At 39.5% G+C, this 19,585-nt stretch overlaps 1 protein-coding gene across 3 annotated transcripts in view; it reads left to right on the top strand.

Moving 5' to 3' along the window:
* The window catches only part of LOC124803045 (TRAF3-interacting protein 1), a 265,079-nt gene that overhangs the window by 96,198 nt on the left and 149,296 nt on the right, over positions 1-19,585 (top strand). For all 3 annotated transcript variants that reach the window (XM_047264163.1, XM_047264162.1, XM_047264160.1), the window contains one exon: positions 3,186-3,298. In XM_047264163.1, coding sequence (XP_047120119.1) covers positions 3,186-3,298 — 113 coding nt within the window. The remainder of the gene's footprint in view (positions 1-3,185; positions 3,299-19,585) is intronic.

Below are 19,585 nucleotides of genomic sequence, written 5' to 3'. Positions count from 1 at the left end.
GATCTTTCACTGTCCTTAAGCAGATGCTGACCTCTTTGGTTCTAGCATTGTATGATGAGAATGCTGACATGGAATTTCACATTAATGCTAACAATTTTGGATAAGGGCGGTTCCAATACAAGTTTAGGAAGGTGCTGAAAAGATGTCAGGTTACTCTGATGACAGAGTGCCTTGCAGTTGTTTTGGTCACCAACCAGTTCTGGCTGTATTTATTTGTCAAACCATTTACAGTGGTGATAGACCATCATGCCCTCTGCTGTTTGACTAGCCTCAAGAATCCGAGAGAACTGAGGCTTTAAGAGTGTGACAACAGTTGTGTACAATAGTGGATCAAAACCCAAGGACACAGACTGCCTTTCAGGGAGACCCTTGGAGAACACAACAGCAAGCCTGAAATCTCATTCATTGCTGCACTGAATGACATTACTGCTGAACACAGGGTAAATCCAACACTGCTGAAAACCATAGAAGCCTTGGAGGAGGAGGAACAGACCAAAGGAGCATTCCAATTAATTAACAGAGCATTGTATAAGAGGAACTATGATCCATTGGGGCAGAAATAGTTGCTCATCATCTCAGCTTACCTGTGGCCAGCTATCCTTAAGTTTTCACTGGTGCTCCAACATCTGGTCACCTGGGATTCGGGAAGACTCTAGAGAGAATCATACAAAGGATATTTGACCAGTTCCCTACTGTTAAGACACATGTGAGCCACTGTAAGGAATACTGATGACAGAAGCACAAGGTACAGTTACCTCTGGGACATCTATTGCCAGTCCTGCCTGCAACAGTGCCAAACACTGATTTGAATCCTACCTTTTGGAGAGGTTCCCGAAGTCAGCAAACAGGATTCAATGGATAGCACTATACACTGACTAGCTCTGCAATTATGCTGTCATCGAGTCAGTACTAACTGCAGAAGCTCCAGAAAATGCAGGGTTTCTTGTGGAAGACATCATTTTGAAGCCCAGAGCACCCAGTGTGATGATCTCTGATTATTGAAAAGTTTTCAATTGTGGATGGTACTGAAGATAATTTTAGATTCTGATATCACCACAGGATGACAACTTCCTGTCATCTACAGATGAATGGTCTCACAGAACACTTTAATAAGACATTGCTCTTGATGCACAGGTAGATACTCAGGATGACTCTGTGAAACGCCTCATCACCAGGACCGAAGAAGTAAGGAAGCTGGCTTACATTCAGATCGTGGATGCACAGGAGAAAGACTGAGAGTGCTAAAATGCCAAGTGACCGGTGAGACTTGGTATGTATTTTTACACCTGTGCAGGAAGTGTGACTACCAGAAATGTTACTGAAGTACAGCTTTGTGTCATATTGTTTCCTTTGTTGATTGTCAGACATCACTTAAGATGTTGAGAGTTATGATACTTTATCAAGGGGACAGAAGTACCAAAATGTCACCCCCATTGTCTGTAAGGAGCCCTACTATGGTCCAGAGATACAGATTGATGATGAGAGGTTAAATGAAACAGAAGACCCACTTGACAGTCCCAAAGCTTTGGTGGGAGGAGCTTCCTTCCACTATCATCATATTGAAGAGGTTATAACAACACGGCCAGAGTGTGAAGATCTGCCAGTGCCGCTATATGCAAGACCATTGATGGAAGCTAGATCGAGGGTGTTGCAGCTGGCATCAGTGACAACTTCTGGAACAGCAGGTCACTTTATCTCCAGGAGTCAGAACAATTGTCTGAGCTGTGGTGCATTAAGTGTGGTGTAGTGGCTAGCATCACTAGCCGGCATTCTGTGACTCGCTAGTTGAGACCTGGCCACCAACAATTGCTTTTTATTTAGAATTTGTTGTTTCTGGAAAGTTCTTGAAATATTATACATTTGCCATGTTTATATAGTCTGTAATATTAGATGTCTGTATAAATAATAGCATTCTGGAACATTCCATGTTTGTATGAATAACTACACTCTCCATAAAGGTCAATTCTGTTCTTTGCAGTACTAAGTGTTGATGACCCTGCCTTTGGATTTGGGCTTGCTTGTGATTTAGACATAATAATATTCCAATGTTACTTGTCATTTTGACTGTTTTTGCCTTCAGGCACATTGAAGCTTGCTTTTTAGCTTACAGTGATGCAGACATTGTTTAAGCAGGGACTTATCATAAACAAGGCTTTGTTCTCCTACCCATGACATTAGATATTTGTGGCCCAGAGCACACCCCCGTGCTTTCACTAATCAGTTCAGCCAATCTTCCGTGTCTATACCTTTTGAGGTGTAGGCCCCTGCCTCGTGAGACTCAATTTGTATCAGTATGACATGTTCAGAGTTAGCTGTGACATTGCCATCCACAGGCTTGAATTATCTGCATCACAGTACCATAAAGATATTGTTGATGAAAAGTCCACAACACCTCAACGAAATGCAAGCTTGTGCTAGAAGGTAAGAAACCTATTGTATCCTACTCACCACCTGTCATAGGTCCAGATCCCTTTAAGATTGTTTCCTGCCTATTCCAGTCTAATATGTTTCGGTATCAGTTATACAGTGTAAAACTAAAAAGATATTTATTCATCCAATTTCATCCTATCAGTTTTATTATTTTATTTTACTATTTCCTGTCATATATTTGAAAATTTTTAAATAGCACCCTTAAGAAATCTGGCCTCCCTCCAACAAATACATTTCACATTCTGAAATATGTGTTTAAGTTTATAAAAGAATTAAAAGGTCTAAAGCTGAGTAGTAAGAGTCAAGAACTGTACAAAACCGAGAAACAGTCCATAAGAAGGACCCTACTGATATCCTATTCAGGAGAAAAGCAAATAAATTAAATGCATTGATCACTTTCGGAAAGAAATAAGGAAGTTAAAACAGGAAAAAAAGAAGCACTAAAGTAATGCATACAATGGAAGCTAGATGCTGTTTACATTAACCAGAGAAGCATGTAGAGGAGATAAGTTTTGTAGGACCCACTCAGAATAGCTGTTGATGCTGGTAATGCTGGGGATTGATGATTAACACAGCTAGGATGTGATTAAGGCACAATGTTTGTTGTTATTTAAGGGTCCACTTTTTTATTCAAAAGTTTTCTAGTGTGTACTAGTTTTATCTCAGTAATAAACTAGTTAGAGTCCATTTTTGCATTGTTTTAGTAAATGTAGTTCTTTTCTTATTTCAAATTATTAAACATTTTTTCTATTTAGAGGCAACATCTGACAGTAACATAACAGCTCGGCCTTCGAAGATTGTTGCCGGACATGAACCCACAAAGACAAATGAACTATTGCAAGGCATTGCAAAGGCATTGGATAAAAAGGTATCAATCTTTCTTTCTTTCTTTCTCTTTTAGAATTCAGAATTTCTCCTTTTGCTTTGTTACCCTCACTTTCAGTTTCTGCAGTACCCCTGAGTGTCTGGAAACATAATTTGGTGCCACTAATAGACTTTATATACGACCAGAATTTCTTTGGGTTTTGGGAGAGATCTTTTGATAAGATTCTGCTGTGGTAGTCATTGAATGCTTCCTGCATTTCCCATTTGACAGCCAAATGTGTTTCTTTCAGCACCTGTCTAGTGTAGCCCTGTGCTTTATTTTAGATCTAGTGTGTGATAATCGCAGCTAAAATCACTAAAATTGATCAAGGCCCCAGGGTGGATTCACTAAAAGATTCTATACAGAATTTTCTTCCGAGTTAGGCACAAGAAGAGTAGCAGCAGTGGCCCACAGAACTACCATCCAGTATCCTTGACACCCATCAGCTGTAGAATCTTGCAGGGAGAGGTCCACAATGGTGGCATCAAGCTTTTGAAACCTTCTGTACGTTTATTTAATTTGTGGGTCCAAGTATCTCACTCTGTAGCCATTTATCCAGGTGGGTCTTCATTTAGGAGTGACCAACAAAAATAAAATAAAATAAAATAATAAAATAAAATAAAATAAAAATTCGTACTTTTGCTTGAAAATTGATATCTGTAGCTATTGTTTAGCATAGGAACCTGACATTCAGAAGGCTGTGGGTTTGAATCTCAACAGGTATGTCAGAATTTTCTCTTTTTAAATAATTGTTGAAATGACTTTGGTCATAACTTCAATTCAATAAATTAGTTAAGATTTATTTATTTTAATTTCTCTCTCTTTTTTTTTTTGTCCGCTTGATCATCTTATATTTTCATCCATGTTATGGCACTCATTAATGCTTTTCCATATTTTGTGTATTTGGTTATAAGCTCTTCATTCATTTAAATCTTCATCTCTATTTTGTTGTCCATAGTGCAATGGGAATTTGTGTTTTAAATGTTTATGTGATGTTTACCATCCAAAAAATGTACATCTTGCGTGTAATGAAAAATACATTTATGATACCATTACACAGCCAGTATATACAGATTATTTTATCTTTTAATGATATGAATATAATAGAAGGAAACATTCCACGTGGGGAAAAACAAAATATATCTAAAAACAAAGATGATGTGACTTACCAAACGAAAGCGCTGGCACGTCGATAGACACACAAACAAACACAAACATACACACAAAATTCTAGCTTTTGCAACCAACGGTTGCCTCGTCAGCAAAGAGGGAAGGAGAGGGAAAGACGAAAGGATTTGGGTTTTAAGGGAGAGGGTAAGGAGTCATTCCAATCCCGGGAGCGGAAAGACTTACCTTAGGGGGAAAAAAGAACGGGTATACACTCGCGCACACACACACACACACACACACACACACACACACACACACACACACACACACATGTGTGGATAGATATGTCTGCTTGTGTCTGTATGTGTGGATGGATATGTGCGTGTGTGCGAGTGTATACCTGTCCTTTTTTCCCCCTAAGGTAAGTCTTTCCGCTCCCGGGATTGGAATGACTCCTTACCCTCTCCCTTAAAACCCACTTCCTTTCGTCTTCCCCTCTCCTTCCCTCTTTCCTGATGAGGCAACAGTTTGTTGCGAAAGCTTGAATTTTGTGTGTATGTTTGTGTTTGTTTGTGTGTCTATCGACCTGCCAGCGCTTTCGTTCGGTAAGTCACCTCATCTTTGATTTTATATATAATTTTTCCCACGTGGAATGTTTCCTTCTATTATATATATATATATATATATATATATATATATATATATATATATATATATATATATATATATATATATATATATATATATATATATATAGACACACACACACACACACACACACACACACACACACACACACCCGTCCTTTTTTCCCCCTAAGGTAAGTCTTTCCGCTCCCGGGATTGGAATGACTCCTTACCCTCTCCCTTAGAACCCAAATCCTTTCGTCTTTCCCTCTCCTTCCCTCTTTCCTGACGAGGCAAACGTTGGTTGCGAAAGCTAGAATTTTGTGTGTATGTTTGTGTGTCTATTGACATGCCAGCGCTTTTGTTTGGTAAGTCACATCATCTTTGTTTTTAGATATATTTTATTTTATCTTTTGTTTTTTAACTACTAGATCGGCATTTATAAACATTTAAATATTGTGATACATGAATAAAGATAATTATAATCATATGAACAAAGATTCAGAATGATAGGAAGAAAAAATAAGGCCAAATGAAAAAGTTAATATGATGATTAACATTACATAACAAAGGGCTAGATATTTCATGAATTACACTTACACCAATTAACTGAATAAAAATAATGATCAAAGTCCTTACAATAACTTTAAAAATGAAAAAAAAATTAAGCACATGACCAGACTTGAATCCACAAATTCTGCACATCAGGCTTCTACATCAACCAGTATGCTACTGTTCTGCTATATGTACTACTGTCATTTTTAGAGCTCTAGAACATCACACAAAATTACTTTTTGTCAATGATTCGCAAATGAGAGTCTACCACAGTCATTGGCTGCTGGGTGAGACATCTGGGACTCTTACATACATCACCATGTAGAGGGTTTCGAAAAGTCAGTCCACCCTTGGGAACCTCTCCTTGTCAGAAAATATCTGACCTCAAATGTAATGACATATCTCAAGCAGAATGACTTTATCCATATCAGCTAGCCTACAAAAAATCTAACTTGCATTTCGCTCATGGGACATCCAGAAGGATTTTGATCAAGACAGTTTGCTTACTTATGAAAATTTGATTGCAGGAGGAAAAATGAGATTTTCTTGCTAGAGTAGACGCATGTTATCATGGATAGAGAATCATTGATGGACGTGGAAGTAAGTTCATGCATGTCTCAGGGAAGTGTGTTGAAACCCTTGTGGAATGTTGCATGGCCTATTTTTGTAGTAGGGTTGATAGGAAAGGGTTGTTGAAACAGTCCAGTAGTCGATCTGCAGCTCTCATATTTTACTGGAGTTTCCAATTCTCTTATGTTTTCTGCTGGTCGCCGTACAATATCAATGCTGCAAGGATCCTGCTATGTGGTGTCTTTGAACCATGAGGTAGCTTCTCCCCCATGGACTTTGATCTGCAGCATCAATGATGGTGAAAGAGACTTTTTCTTTTTTCTAGTGAAATAACATGCCCAAAGAAGTTGAATTCAATGTACACTGTGTGATTAAAAGTATCCTGACACCCTCAAAAACATATGTTTTTCATATTAGGTACATTGTGCTGCCACTGACTGCCAGGTACTGCATATCAGCAACCTCAGTAGTCACTAGACATAATGAGAGAGCAGAATGGGGCACTCTGCGGAACTCACGGACTTCGAATGTGGTCAGATGTCACTTGTGTCGTATGTCTTTATGTGAGATTTCCACACTCCTAAACATACCTATATCGACTGTTTTCTGATGTGATAGTGAAGTGGAAACATGGAGGGACACGTACAGCACAAAAGTGTACAGGTTGAGCTTGTCTGTTGACTGACAGAAACTGCCGACAGTTGACGAGGGTTGTAATGTGTAATAGGCAGACATTTATCCAGACCATCACACAGGAATTCCAAACTGCCTCAGGATTCACTGCAAGTACTATGACATTTAGATGGGAGGTGAGAAAACTTGGATTTCATGGTCGAGCAGCTGCTCATAAGCCACACATCACGCTGGTAAATCCCAAACGATGCCTCGCTTGGTGTAAGGAATGTAAACATTGGACAATTGAACAGTGGAAAAATGTTGTGTGGAGTGACGAATCACGATATGCAAGTGATGATCTGATGGTAAGGTGTGGGTAAGGCAAATGCCCAGTGAATGGCATCTGCCAGCATGTGTAGTGCCAACAGTAAAATTTAGTGGTGGTGGTGTTGTGATGTGGTCATGTTTTTCATGGACAGTGCTTCCACCCCTTGTTGTTTTGCATGGCACTATCACAGCACAGGCCTACATTGATGTTTGAAGCACCTTCTTGCTTCCCACTGCTGAAGAGCAGTTGCATCTTTTAACATGATCGAGCACTTGTTCATAATGCATGGTTTGTGGCGGAGTGGTTACATGACAGTAACATCCCTGTAATGGGCTGGCCTGCCCAGACTCCTGAACTGAATCTTATGGAACACCAACTTCGTGCCAGGACTCAGCGACCAACGTTCATACCTCCTCTCAGTGCAGCACTCTGTGAAGAATGGGCCGCCATTCCCCAGGAAACCTTCCAGCACCTGATTGAACATATACCTGTGAGAGTGGAAGCTGTCATTCAGGCTGAGGGTGGGCCAACGCCATACTGAATTTCAGCATTACCGATGGAGGGTCCCACATACTTGTGAGTCATTTTCAGCCAGGTGTCCAGATACTTTTGATTACATAGTTATTTCCTATAACATACCATCCTAATCTCTTCTAATTGTTAGGCTACATAGGCGAAAAATTTTGGCTGGATATTTTCATGAGTGCGTCTCACAAGAGACTCTGAACAAATTTTTACAATAAAATCTAAACATCAGTTGTCTTTTCGGTGATGATTTGTTTAAAGTCATGGAGGTCACATGTGCTCCATGCCCTTCACTCATGGCCTCATAGAGTATACAACTCCACCCAGCAGGTAGAAGCAACTGTCTGTGTCCCTCTTTGCTGATAACACGGGATTGGCACAACTCGGATCTGCTCAAGGCATCAAAAACCTCCTGAAAGTGGGGTGCTTCCTACTTACTAACTACCTTAACCTGCAAACATCTTTCACTGGCCACTAAAGATCAATGAAGTGAAACATCTCATTCTACCTGAGACGAGATTTTGTGCTCATAAACTTAGTTCTACAAGGTTTAATGTATTGAAAATAAACATCATTTTTTAGTTATGCAATGTTATTACTTTACAAAATACTTCTGCTGTTTGCACTTCATGTCCCTCTGGTGCTACTAAAGTTTCATTCAGTTCAGTTCATATTTCACCACTACTTCATGTCATATGTTTACCAAACACAAAATCTATTTTCAGTCCAGGCCCATATGGTATTCGCATATAGTTTCTTTCATTGCAGTCTTTGCCTATCATGGGGATGATTTAAACTTCACTCCTTAATTCGGACATTTTAATTTTGAGTTTATACTTCAGTATTCTCCTTCTGTTCCTATTATCTGGATTACATGATCTCGTCTTCATTTAGCTTTGGGTATTCCTATAAGCATAAACGTTTTTGTAGATTTCTCGAGATATCACACATAATCAATTATCTTGTTTTATTTTCTGCACGTAGATGACTTGGTTCACTATCATCGTCTCCTCACTTCTGGTCTTGGTGAAGGTATCTGTGTTATGTGTATTTGCAAATTAAACTATTTCACTTAATTCATTTAGCTATGGAGATACTTCTGACATTGGAACCAACAGTCCATTTACCCATTTCCAATCTCAGATACTTGCATCCTTAAACCGTGGTGGAAGCATACTCAAAATCTATGACACCTAATTAGCCAGATCCAGACCACATTATTCTAGTCTGGAGAATGCTTCTTTAATGTGAACATAATTCCTGTGCACATTTACACGTTATTCTCTGAGCAGATACTTTTCAGTTACATTTCCAGCTGAGACGCCAGTGTCCCTTAACAAGTCTCCCTTCATGAAAGTGGTAAAGGTCCATCCTTTCAAGAATCCACCCAACCTAAGGTGTAAGTTATCCCTTCCACAGGTCAGCTTACCCTTTATCCTCCTAACATGTTGCCTTCTAGTACACTGCAACATGGTTTTTTAAAATTCCTGTATGAAGTATCTTACCTTGCTTATACTCTCATCAGTAGAAGGAATTACGTCTTCTTTGTTTGACTCTGGTGATCAGTACCTTGTGTATACTCCCACCTTCCTCGGGTCTTACATTAATATCTACACCTCTTAACAGTTCTGTGCCGATATTGCACCTAAATTGTGTATATTAATCATTTTCATATACTTCAGCTTTATTCTACCTGCTCCGCTTTGTTATAAGTATGTTTAGCTTATTCTGTGATCAATGTATTGAATTTCTTTTTTATCCTCTCCCTATTCTTAATATACTATATATTGTTGGCCATCTTATAGGTACTTATCAAGATGAATACTAAGTGGTACCTGTAAGTGTCTCCTAATCCTTATAATATTTATACTACAAAGTATATTTACTTGATTACTCATCAGTTCTCATGTATCTTAATTTTTAACCTCATACTTTAATAAATATAGTTCAATTTTTCATATTAGTGATTTTATTTCCACATTAGAATACTCTCTCTATGAGAGGAGCATTCTGTTTTATTGATTCTGTTTCTCAGACACCAAATTAATTGATATGCACATGTTCATCTGTCACCTTCTCAGCCAACATGCTATACATGCTAAGAGGTGCTTAGCACTCTTCTTCTCATGCATTTAAAAAATAACTGATTATCATACCTATACATTCAAAATATTGCACATAAGTACCAAAATAATACAATATTCATACAAAATATACAAAAAATAGATTCAAAATGAATCATATGTTTTTACTATTACAAATGCCAGTCACTTCTAGACACCGTATCAGTATTTGAGTAACTATGTGTACTCTCATATACTACATGTATATTCATATGATACGTGCTGTTCCATATACGTAATTCTAGGATAGGATAGTGAGAGAGAAATTTTTTCAAAAGATTATAGGACAGAAAAAGAGTGAAGAAATTGTTCCACAGAAAACAGAAACATAAATGACAGAACAGTTAACTTGGAATCTGATAGATGTCACTCTGCCGAACTTTCTCAGGATGCAGGTTCCCCTGAACACTTAAATTGTTTTATCATATCTATGTTATATAGACCTTTATCTTGGCCTTTCATAGGTTCTATAAGATATACAGCCTTTGGGTGTGATATATTTACAATCCTTTTGTAGACCACAATACTTTGGAAAACATATACTAGTTTCCTTCTTTATAATGGGATTGTGACGATGATCTTGAACAAGAACAAACTCAAAAATATCAAACATTGAAGTATGAGCACCACTATTAAATTCATGAATCCTCATATCTACATGTCTGTGTAAACGCTGTTATACTGTCTTAAGTATGTTATCTAAATTTTCTTTGGATAAAGATGATCACTTAAATAATTTCAATAATGATTTCTCAACAAAGGTTTTATTTGTGGTTTCTGCTGGAGGTAATCCAGCAGCCATGTGTGGTAATTTGTTTATTATCACCTAATATTGAATGTAAGCAGCACTGCACAGGCATGGTTTGCAGGTGCAGACGTAAATACTGGTGCCAAAACTTCTGCACTAGTAAAAAAAAAAAAAAAAAGGCAGAAGATGAGTCACCTTTTTTATTTATTTATTTTTTAAATTATATCACCCACCAAAGGAAATAGAAATTCAGATGTAGCAGCCTTTTACATAAATACCAACAATGCTTTTACAATTCACATACTGTTTCGTCGAATTTTGTGAAGTGATGATGTTAAAGTACCATAATTAAATGTTTTCATTTAAGTGCCAAATCAGGAAGGAAGTTAATTCTTTTTGCTGTAGGTCTGTTATACGGGATTGAAAAGAGCAATTCACATTATGGCAACTGCAAAGAGACAAATTATTTGAATGTTACAGTAGCAGGAAAGCCTTTAGTGGGCCAAAATATGGCCAATGTCATTCTCTTGAAGTAATTTTAAACTTGTTTGTTAAGGAACAGTATCAGAAATGGTAGCCTGTGAGCAGCGAAATTTAAAAAATTAAGTTATATGAAATTGGTCAAGTGCAAAAAAATTGAAAATTTTAAGGCTAGCCACAACTGGATTTTTCTTTTTTTGAAGCTCTGAGGTTTTTCACTTCGGAGGTGAACTTCAATTGTGCAGAAGCTGACAAAAAATTACAAAGAAAAAGTTATGAAATTTCAGTGCTTCATTTTCAGGTGGCACACTGAAAACTAATACCTTCTTGGCCAGATAGGGAATACTGACCCACATATTTTGACATGCCATTGAATTATGTGCTTGATGCCAAAGGAAAGAAAGATAAAAGTATTCTTACATTAGGGGGTGAAAAACAGCAGGTGGTCATCATGCTTTCGTGCACTACAAGTGGACATAAATTACGCCATTTATATTTTTCAAGTGAAAGACTGTATCAGAATCGGAAATATTTCCAAATTTTATGAGCAAATGAAAGTGGGTGGTTTTCAGAGGAAGTTATGCTGGAATGGATTAGGCTTGCATTTGATAGTCATCCTGGACCAATGCTCAGTTTACGCAGGTTGCTGGTGTTAGATGAAAACACAGGTCATACAACAATTAGAAAGCGGAATGTGCTTGGCACTAATTCCAGGTGGGATGACATCAATTCTTCAACCACTTGATGTTTGTCTGAATAAACCATTCAAGGTCAAGCTTAAATGCATGTATACAGACTGGCTTTCGAAAACTGACAGACAGCTGACACCAACGTGACATATAAAACACAGAAGTCTGCAAGTGCCAATTAGTTGATGGTACAGGGAAGTGTGTTCCTAATCAGACTGTGCAACAGGCAGCGCTGTATGAAGAACCGAGCAACAAGGAATCTAGTGATAGTGATTCAGAATTTTTGCATTACGGGTAATTTCTTCAGTGGCTGAAGTTGACACTATTAAGGTTGCCTACTTTGGCTACTTCCACTCATTGATGTCATATGCTATCATATTCTGGGGGAACCAACCACTTGCAAAAAAACTTTTCACCATCCAAAAAAAAGCAATCAGAATAATGTGTGGGGTCCATCAAAGACACTCTTGCAGGCACTTGTTTCGGAAGATAGGTATCCTAACAACTGCCTCACAGTATATTTTTCCTTGCTGACCTTTGTGTGCAAAAATTATTCCATCTACCAAGACAACAGTAAATTCCATGGTTATAACGCCAGAAACAAAGACAATATACATTTCGAAATGAAACGTCTCACTCTGGTACAAAAAGGAGTTTACTACTCCAGCATTAAGCTGTTCAATGCTCTACCACAAAACACTCGTTCGACCTATACTTGAGTATTGCTCATCAGTGTGGGATCCATACCAGATCGGTCTGACGGAGGAGATAGAGAAGATCCAAAGAAGAGCGGCGCGTTTCGTCACAGGGTTATTTGGTAAGCGTGATAGCGTTACGGAGATGTTTAGAAAACTCAAGTGGCAGACTCTGCAAGAGAGGCGCTCTGCATCGCGGTGTAGCTTACTCGCCAGATTTCGAGAGGGTGCGTTTCTGGATGAGGTATCGAATATATTGCTTCCCCCTACTTATACCTCCCGAGGAGATCACGAATGTAAAATTAGAGAGATTAGAGCGCGCACGGAGGCGTTCCGGCAGTCGTTCTTCCCGCGAACCATACGCGACTGGAACAGGAAAGGGAGGTAATGACAGCGGCACGTAAAGTGCCCTCCGCCACACACCGTTGGGTGGCTTGCGGAGTATCAATGTAGATGTAGATGTAGATGTAGATCAAATGTGTTCACACAGAACTGCCAAAATTTAAACAAGTTCTCAAAGATTACCTGACAGAGAAATCTTATTATACTGTGGATGAATATCTGAAAAAAAATGTATACCATCACTAAACTTATTGTGTCTAGAAGTAGTTCAATTGATTTTATTGTGCATTTGGGCATTAGCACACTTTTTGTAACAACAGATTGGCTGTACATGTATTTACTCTTGTAGGCCTAATATCTGATTTAACTTTGTGCTCTTATCTTTAACCTTTATTTGAAACTCATTTTTCTGTTAAATGGTTGTTATGTTATCTAGCTGACATTGTATCTGTTACTGTATTTATAGTATGTCTTACTTAAAATACGTACAATTTGCCATTGAATTGCCCTTGTATTTATTGTAAGTTTAAATTGAAACCTGTACAATTTGACACGTTCCATATCCTTGTGATTGACTCACTAACTGGATCTACGGAACAAGAAATAAATAAATAAATAAATAAATAATTGATATTTTAAACATTTCATAAAATTTGTATTATGAATCTAATAACATTTTGTTTCATATTTCTTCTTTTAATTTCTGACTGATTTTCATTCTATTTTGTAAGTGTTGCTACTCATACATTTGAAGACTTCACTAAAAATCTACTACAAAAAGCTGATTAGTAAGCCTGTGTTTAAAATTTACGTCAGTATGGCTGACACTACATCCTGGATGTTTTCCTACCAGTGATGAGAGAGAGTTGCTATGAATCGTGAATTACATACTCTCTTTGCCATAAGAATAATACAAATGTAAACATTACACCATGTATTTTTCTGTGTTAGCTGCTGCCTCATGTAAATCCTACCCATCAAACAAACTCGAGTGAGACAAAGGCAAATGCGGAAGATTATACATATCGTGTAATGTTTATATTCATATAATTGTTATGCTGAATAGTGATACAGTGAGAAATGAAGCACAGAACAGATTTCTAGCATTGATTTTTAAATCTTCTACAGCTATAAATTCTGTCCAGATTCGTCATGTGGTTCTAATTGTTTGAAAGAGTAAATTAATCTACAAAATAACCTTGCTTAAGCTTGACTGCTAAGCTTATGACTCGAACCCAACCACTGTAGCTGCATATCTTCATCCATTCTACCTAATTTGTATCTCATGTTAAAATGAACCAACTTTGTTTTGATTTTGAAGTGTGTTTATAACTTTTTTCCCCTTGAGTTTTGGGTCTCATTTTTCAGGTGTGGCTTAGATTTGCATGCAGCTTAGATTCGGGTAAATACACTATTCTGCGTATGCTGTATCATTCTACTTACAGTGTTTATAGACAGTGAAAGGCTTACCGTACCTTTTCTGGCACAGGAAATTTCAAATCAGTGTACACTGTGCTGCAAAGTGAAAATTCATTCTGGAAACAATCCCCTAAGCTGTAGAGGGCATTTCTCCACAATATCCCTTCCTCCAGGAATACTAGTGCCACATGGTATGCAAGAGAAATTCTGTGAAATTTGGAAGGTAGGAGGGGAGGTACAGGTGGAAGTTAAGCTGTGAGGCAGGTCCCAAATCATGTTCAGATAGTTTACTTGGTACAGAACCTGGCCAGGTCTGAGATTGGAGTTGTGGTCTGGCAAGCAATTGTAATCTGCCACAAAGTTTCAGATCAGCACACACTCCAATGCAGAGTAAAAATTCGTTTTGAATAACAAAAACTATTTTGGAAATTTGTGGTAAGATCTTACGGGGCCAAACTGCTGAGATCATCGGTCCCTAAGCTTACACACTACTTAATCTAACTTAAACTAACTTATGCTACGGGACAAGACACACACCCATGCCTGACAGGAGGAGTCGCACAAACTGTGACAGGACGCCCCAGACCGTGAGGCTGGGGGGGTGGATCATTAATACATTTAGCTTAACTCGTGAAAACTGATAATATAACTAAACAGCAAAAATACTCATATTTAGTTAGCAACAAGATTTGTCATCAGTTACCAACATATCTTTAATAAATACACATATAAGTGACACAATATTTTACAATGAACATACTGTTGGATGTAAATTTCTCCCTTTGTTGCATTTTATTGGTCCATAAATCAAATGTTCATATCAGTACCAGTACAGTAACAGTACCACAATGTTGACAGCTGTCACATACTCCATGTCGGGAAGTCCCTGCCCTGTAGTCTTGCCACCTGTGTGCATTTCCGGGGCGGTGGGAAGCGAGAGCTGTCCAAATATGCCAATAAATTTGTCTCCAGCAGACTCTTAATTTGTCAGTCTCCAGCACAACAGACCTCACACTCTTCCTCCCTCTCCCCTGCCTCAGTGCCTCCCCTTCTAATATGTAGAGGAGGTGACTGAGCCTCCAGCACTTACATTCATCACATTCTGGGGGGGGAAAAATATAACTGCTTGTTTCATGAAATTAAGTTAATAGGTATCTTACCAAGTTTCAGAGTCAATACAAAGGCATATTTCATTGACCACTTCTACAATGTGCATTAATTCCCCTCATACATATTTAAGAACTTCTTATTAAATGCTTAAAACTTCAAAGTACATTTAGAGATTTTATTGTTATAAACTGTATAATGACTATGTGTTGTAGAGAAATACTGTGTGAAGTTCAATTACTTGAAAAATGCAGAAACCAGCTATATTTTATATAACATTATAAAGCCAATAGGCATTTCAGCCTTTCACCCAACTAATACACTTCTGTCTCTGTCACTATAATGGTTTTATTGAATGCAGATGCCTTTTGTTCTGTAAACTGTAGCTCCTTTTCCACCATTGTATGCATTGCACAGACACTTTTAGTTTCACTGAGTCACTGATGCAGCACAACATTTGCCATGTGGCTGAGTCTCGTAAGTCCACAATCACCTCTGTGCTCTACAGTATACAGAGACTAGAGATTCATGGTGACATGGGGGGCAGGGGTGGGGGGGGGGGGGGGCTGGTGCTTTGCCTCCTGTTGTACCCTGTGCCTTACAGTGAGGTAGCAGGTCTGAACAATACGGGTTTTCTCTGGCTGTCGGTGACCAGTTCATCGTAGGTGGTTAGAAATATGGAACTTAATTTCCCGAGCATATGTGCTGGCAGGTCGATAGACACACAAACAAACGCAAACTTACACACAAAATTCAAGCTTTCGCAACAAACAGTTGCTTCATCAGGAAAGAGGGAAGGAGAGGGAAAGACGAAAGGATGTGGGTTTTAAGGGAGAGGGTAAGGAGTCATTCCAATCCCGGGAGCAGAAAGACTTGCCTTAGGGGGAAAAAAGGACAGGTATACACTCGTGCGCACGCGCGCGCGCACACACACACACACACACACACACACACACACACACACACACACCCATCCGCACATACACAGACACAAGCAGACATTTGTAAAGGCAAAGAGTTTGGGCAGAAATGTCAGTCGAGGCGGAAGTAAAGAGGCAAAGATGTTGTTGAACGAGCCACGTGTGAAAGCACCCACGTGATTTACCAACTGACCTGCCTATGCTGTGAAGCTTTCTATGTGGGAATGACCAGCAACAAACTGTTCATTCGCATGAATGGACACAGGCAGACAGTGTTTGTTGGTAATGTGGCTAAACATGCCTTGGTGCACGGCCAGCACATCTTGGCACAGTGTTACACTGTCCGGGTTATCTGGATACTTCCCACTAACACCATCCTGTCAGAACTCTGGAGATGGGAACTTGCCCTTCAGTAAATCCTTTCTTATCGTTATCCGCCAGGCCTCAACCTCCGCTAATTTCAAGTTGCCACCACTCATACCTCACCTGTCTTTCAACAACATCTTTGCCTCTTTACTTCCGCCTCGACTGACATCTCTGCCCAAACTCTTTGCCTTTACAAATGTCTGCTTGAGTCTGTGTATGTGCAAATGGATATGTGTGTGTGTGCGTGTGTATACCTGTCCTTTTTTCCCTCTAAGGTAAGTCTTTCCACTCCCGGGATTGGAATGACTCCTTACCCTCTCCCTTAAAACCCACATCCTTTCGTCTTTCCCTCTCCTTCCCTCTTTCCTGATGAAGCAACCGTTTGTTGCGAAAGCTTGAATTTTGTGTGTATGTTTGTGTTTGTTTGTGTGTCTATCGACCTGCCAGCACTTTTGTTTGGTAAGTCTCATCATCTTTGTTTTTAGATATATTTTTCCCATGTGGAATGTTTCCCTCTATTATATTCATATCATTAATTTGAACCCAACAATTACGTTTGTTATTGTCACTGTTGCATTTCGAAATCTTTTCTGTCGTCTTATTTTCTCTTTCTGTTTTTGCCAGTAGTTTCACTTTGTATTCACCTTCTCCTTTTTACCGTAATCTACTATACAATTTTATCCTGCTGATATATACTCAATAATATGTAATACCTAATAATACGTAACCCACTTCCAAACCATAACCAAAAAAAAATTTTTTTTTTCCGCTTTCAGCACTACCGCTGCTATAAAATCCTCCGATTCTAGTTCACAAACAGTTCCTTTCACCTATTAAACAACCATTTCGGCTAGTTCTAATAACTTTTGCTTTATTTCCATTTCCGTTTTTCTCACATCACTGATCATTTTTAGCCGCTTCCCACAGGTTTTAACGTCATTATTTCTTTTTCAGACAATTGTTAGCCTCATTTTCATAATCTGCCACCACAAAACCACTCCTTTTAATACATTTACACGTAGTTTTTTCGAAATTTTCCCAAATTTCTCCACCCTTTAACGTGTTTTGGCGGCAACACAACCACCTAACCTTTATGCACATCGTTGTCTACCTACACAAGTTCACCACAGGATCAACATAGCCCAGCTCCAACCAACTTTTCTTCGCCTTTTTTAACACCAGATCTCCAGTTGCTTTCTAGTTCACCTTTATCTCTCCCCATATATTTTTATTTTTATTTTCATTTTCATTTCAGACTCATGTTACACTTTCCACCTTCTAATACCATGTCACCCTCACAACACCCCCACAAGACCCCATTAAGTTTTATTTACATTCCCTCCGCAAAAATGCCTTCGCCCTAGCCAGATTACACTCCCATATTTTATTTTCTCAGGCTTGTCTGACATTTGGCATTACCCCCAAAGGCCTCACACTTAAAGTTCCCATCTCTGGCTGCAACCCTTCTTTCCATCAGTCCCTATACCAGTTCCAAACTGAACAATTCATTGTCCTCACCCACTTAATCCTTCACCTACACATCAACTCAGCCAATGAACACACCCGTCAACTCCTGTCCTTAATAAAAGTCCTCAATCTTTCCTCTCCCACATCCACACCGGCTGTTCAGAGCATCCTCCTACAGGCCAACCGCAAATTAGAACAGCATGCCACCCTCCACCTTAAAGAAACTATCCAATCTCCTGGTTTTCCACCTCCGGAAAGGCAACTCACTCACCCTTCACAACCTTTCCAGCAAACCTCAACCTCCTCTCATTGCACACAAACCCAGTCTCTCCCATCTACTCAATCTCCCACTTCCAGCTCCACTCCCTCCAAAACCTCAAAATTGCAATCAACACAATCTGGAACCACAACACCCTAATTCAGTAGTTAACCTTTCCTCCAAACCTCTCTCCCAATCCGAAACCTCTGTCCTACCCCAAGGCCTCACCTTCAGCCCTACTCCCAGATTCAACCAAACAGCCCTTGTCAAAGATTTACTGTCCTACACTCGTACTCTCTGCTGGAAATATCACTTTCCACGAAGAAAAATGATCCTAATCCTACTCCTAATGGTCCAACTCCCCAAGACACTATCCAAATTGAACCCTGCCTGGAACAGTTCCGTCCTCCGTCACAGCGGGACCCACCTCCTCTCCCTCAAAATCACCCCCTCCAAACCTTCCAGGAATTTCTGGCTTCCAGCCTTGCCTCTCAATCCTTCATAAAAAACCTTAATCCTACTCCCAACATCACCACTGCTGAAGCCCAAGCTATCCGTGATCTGAAGGTTGACCGTTCCATCGTCATTCTTCCGGCGGACAAGGGTTCCACGACAGTGGTACTTGATCGTCGGGAGTATGTGGCTGAGGGACTGCGTCAGCTTTCAGACAACACCACATACAAAGTTTACCAAGGTAATCCCATTCCTGATGTCCAGGCGGAGCTTCAAGGAATCCTCAGAACCTTAGGCCCCCTACAAAACCTTTCACTTGACTCCATCAACCTCCTGACCCCACTGACACCCCGCACCCCTACCTTCTACCTTCTTCCTAAAATTCACAAACCCAATCATCCCGGCCGCCCCATTGTAGCTGGTTAACAAGCCCCCACAGAACGTATCTCTGCCTACGTAGATCAACACCTTCAACCCATTACATGCAGTCTCCCATCCTTCATCAAAGACACCAACCACTTTCTCGAACGCCTGGAATCCTTACCCAGTCTGTTACCCCTGGAAACCATCCTTGTAACCATTGATGCCACTTCCTTATACACAAATATTCCGCACGTCCAGGGCCTTGCTGCAATGGAGCACTTCCTTTACGCCGATCACCTGCCACCCTACCTAAAACCTCTTTCCTCATTACCTTAGCCAGCTTCATCCTGACCCACAACTTCTTCACTTTCAAAGGCCAGACATACCAACAATTAAAGGGAACAGCCATGGGTACCAGGATGGCCCCCTCGTACGCCAACCTATTCATGGGTCGCTTAGAGGAAGCCTTCTTGGTTACCCAGGCCTGCCAACCCAAAGTTTGGTACAGATTTATTGATGACATCTTCATG

This window comes from Schistocerca piceifrons, chromosome 6 (genome assembly GCF_021461385.2).
Source record: "Schistocerca piceifrons isolate TAMUIC-IGC-003096 chromosome 6, iqSchPice1.1, whole genome shotgun sequence".
NCBI classification, from domain to species: Eukaryota; Metazoa; Arthropoda; class Insecta; order Orthoptera; family Acrididae; genus Schistocerca; species Schistocerca piceifrons.
This window is presented reverse-complemented; position numbering and strand designations above follow the sequence as displayed.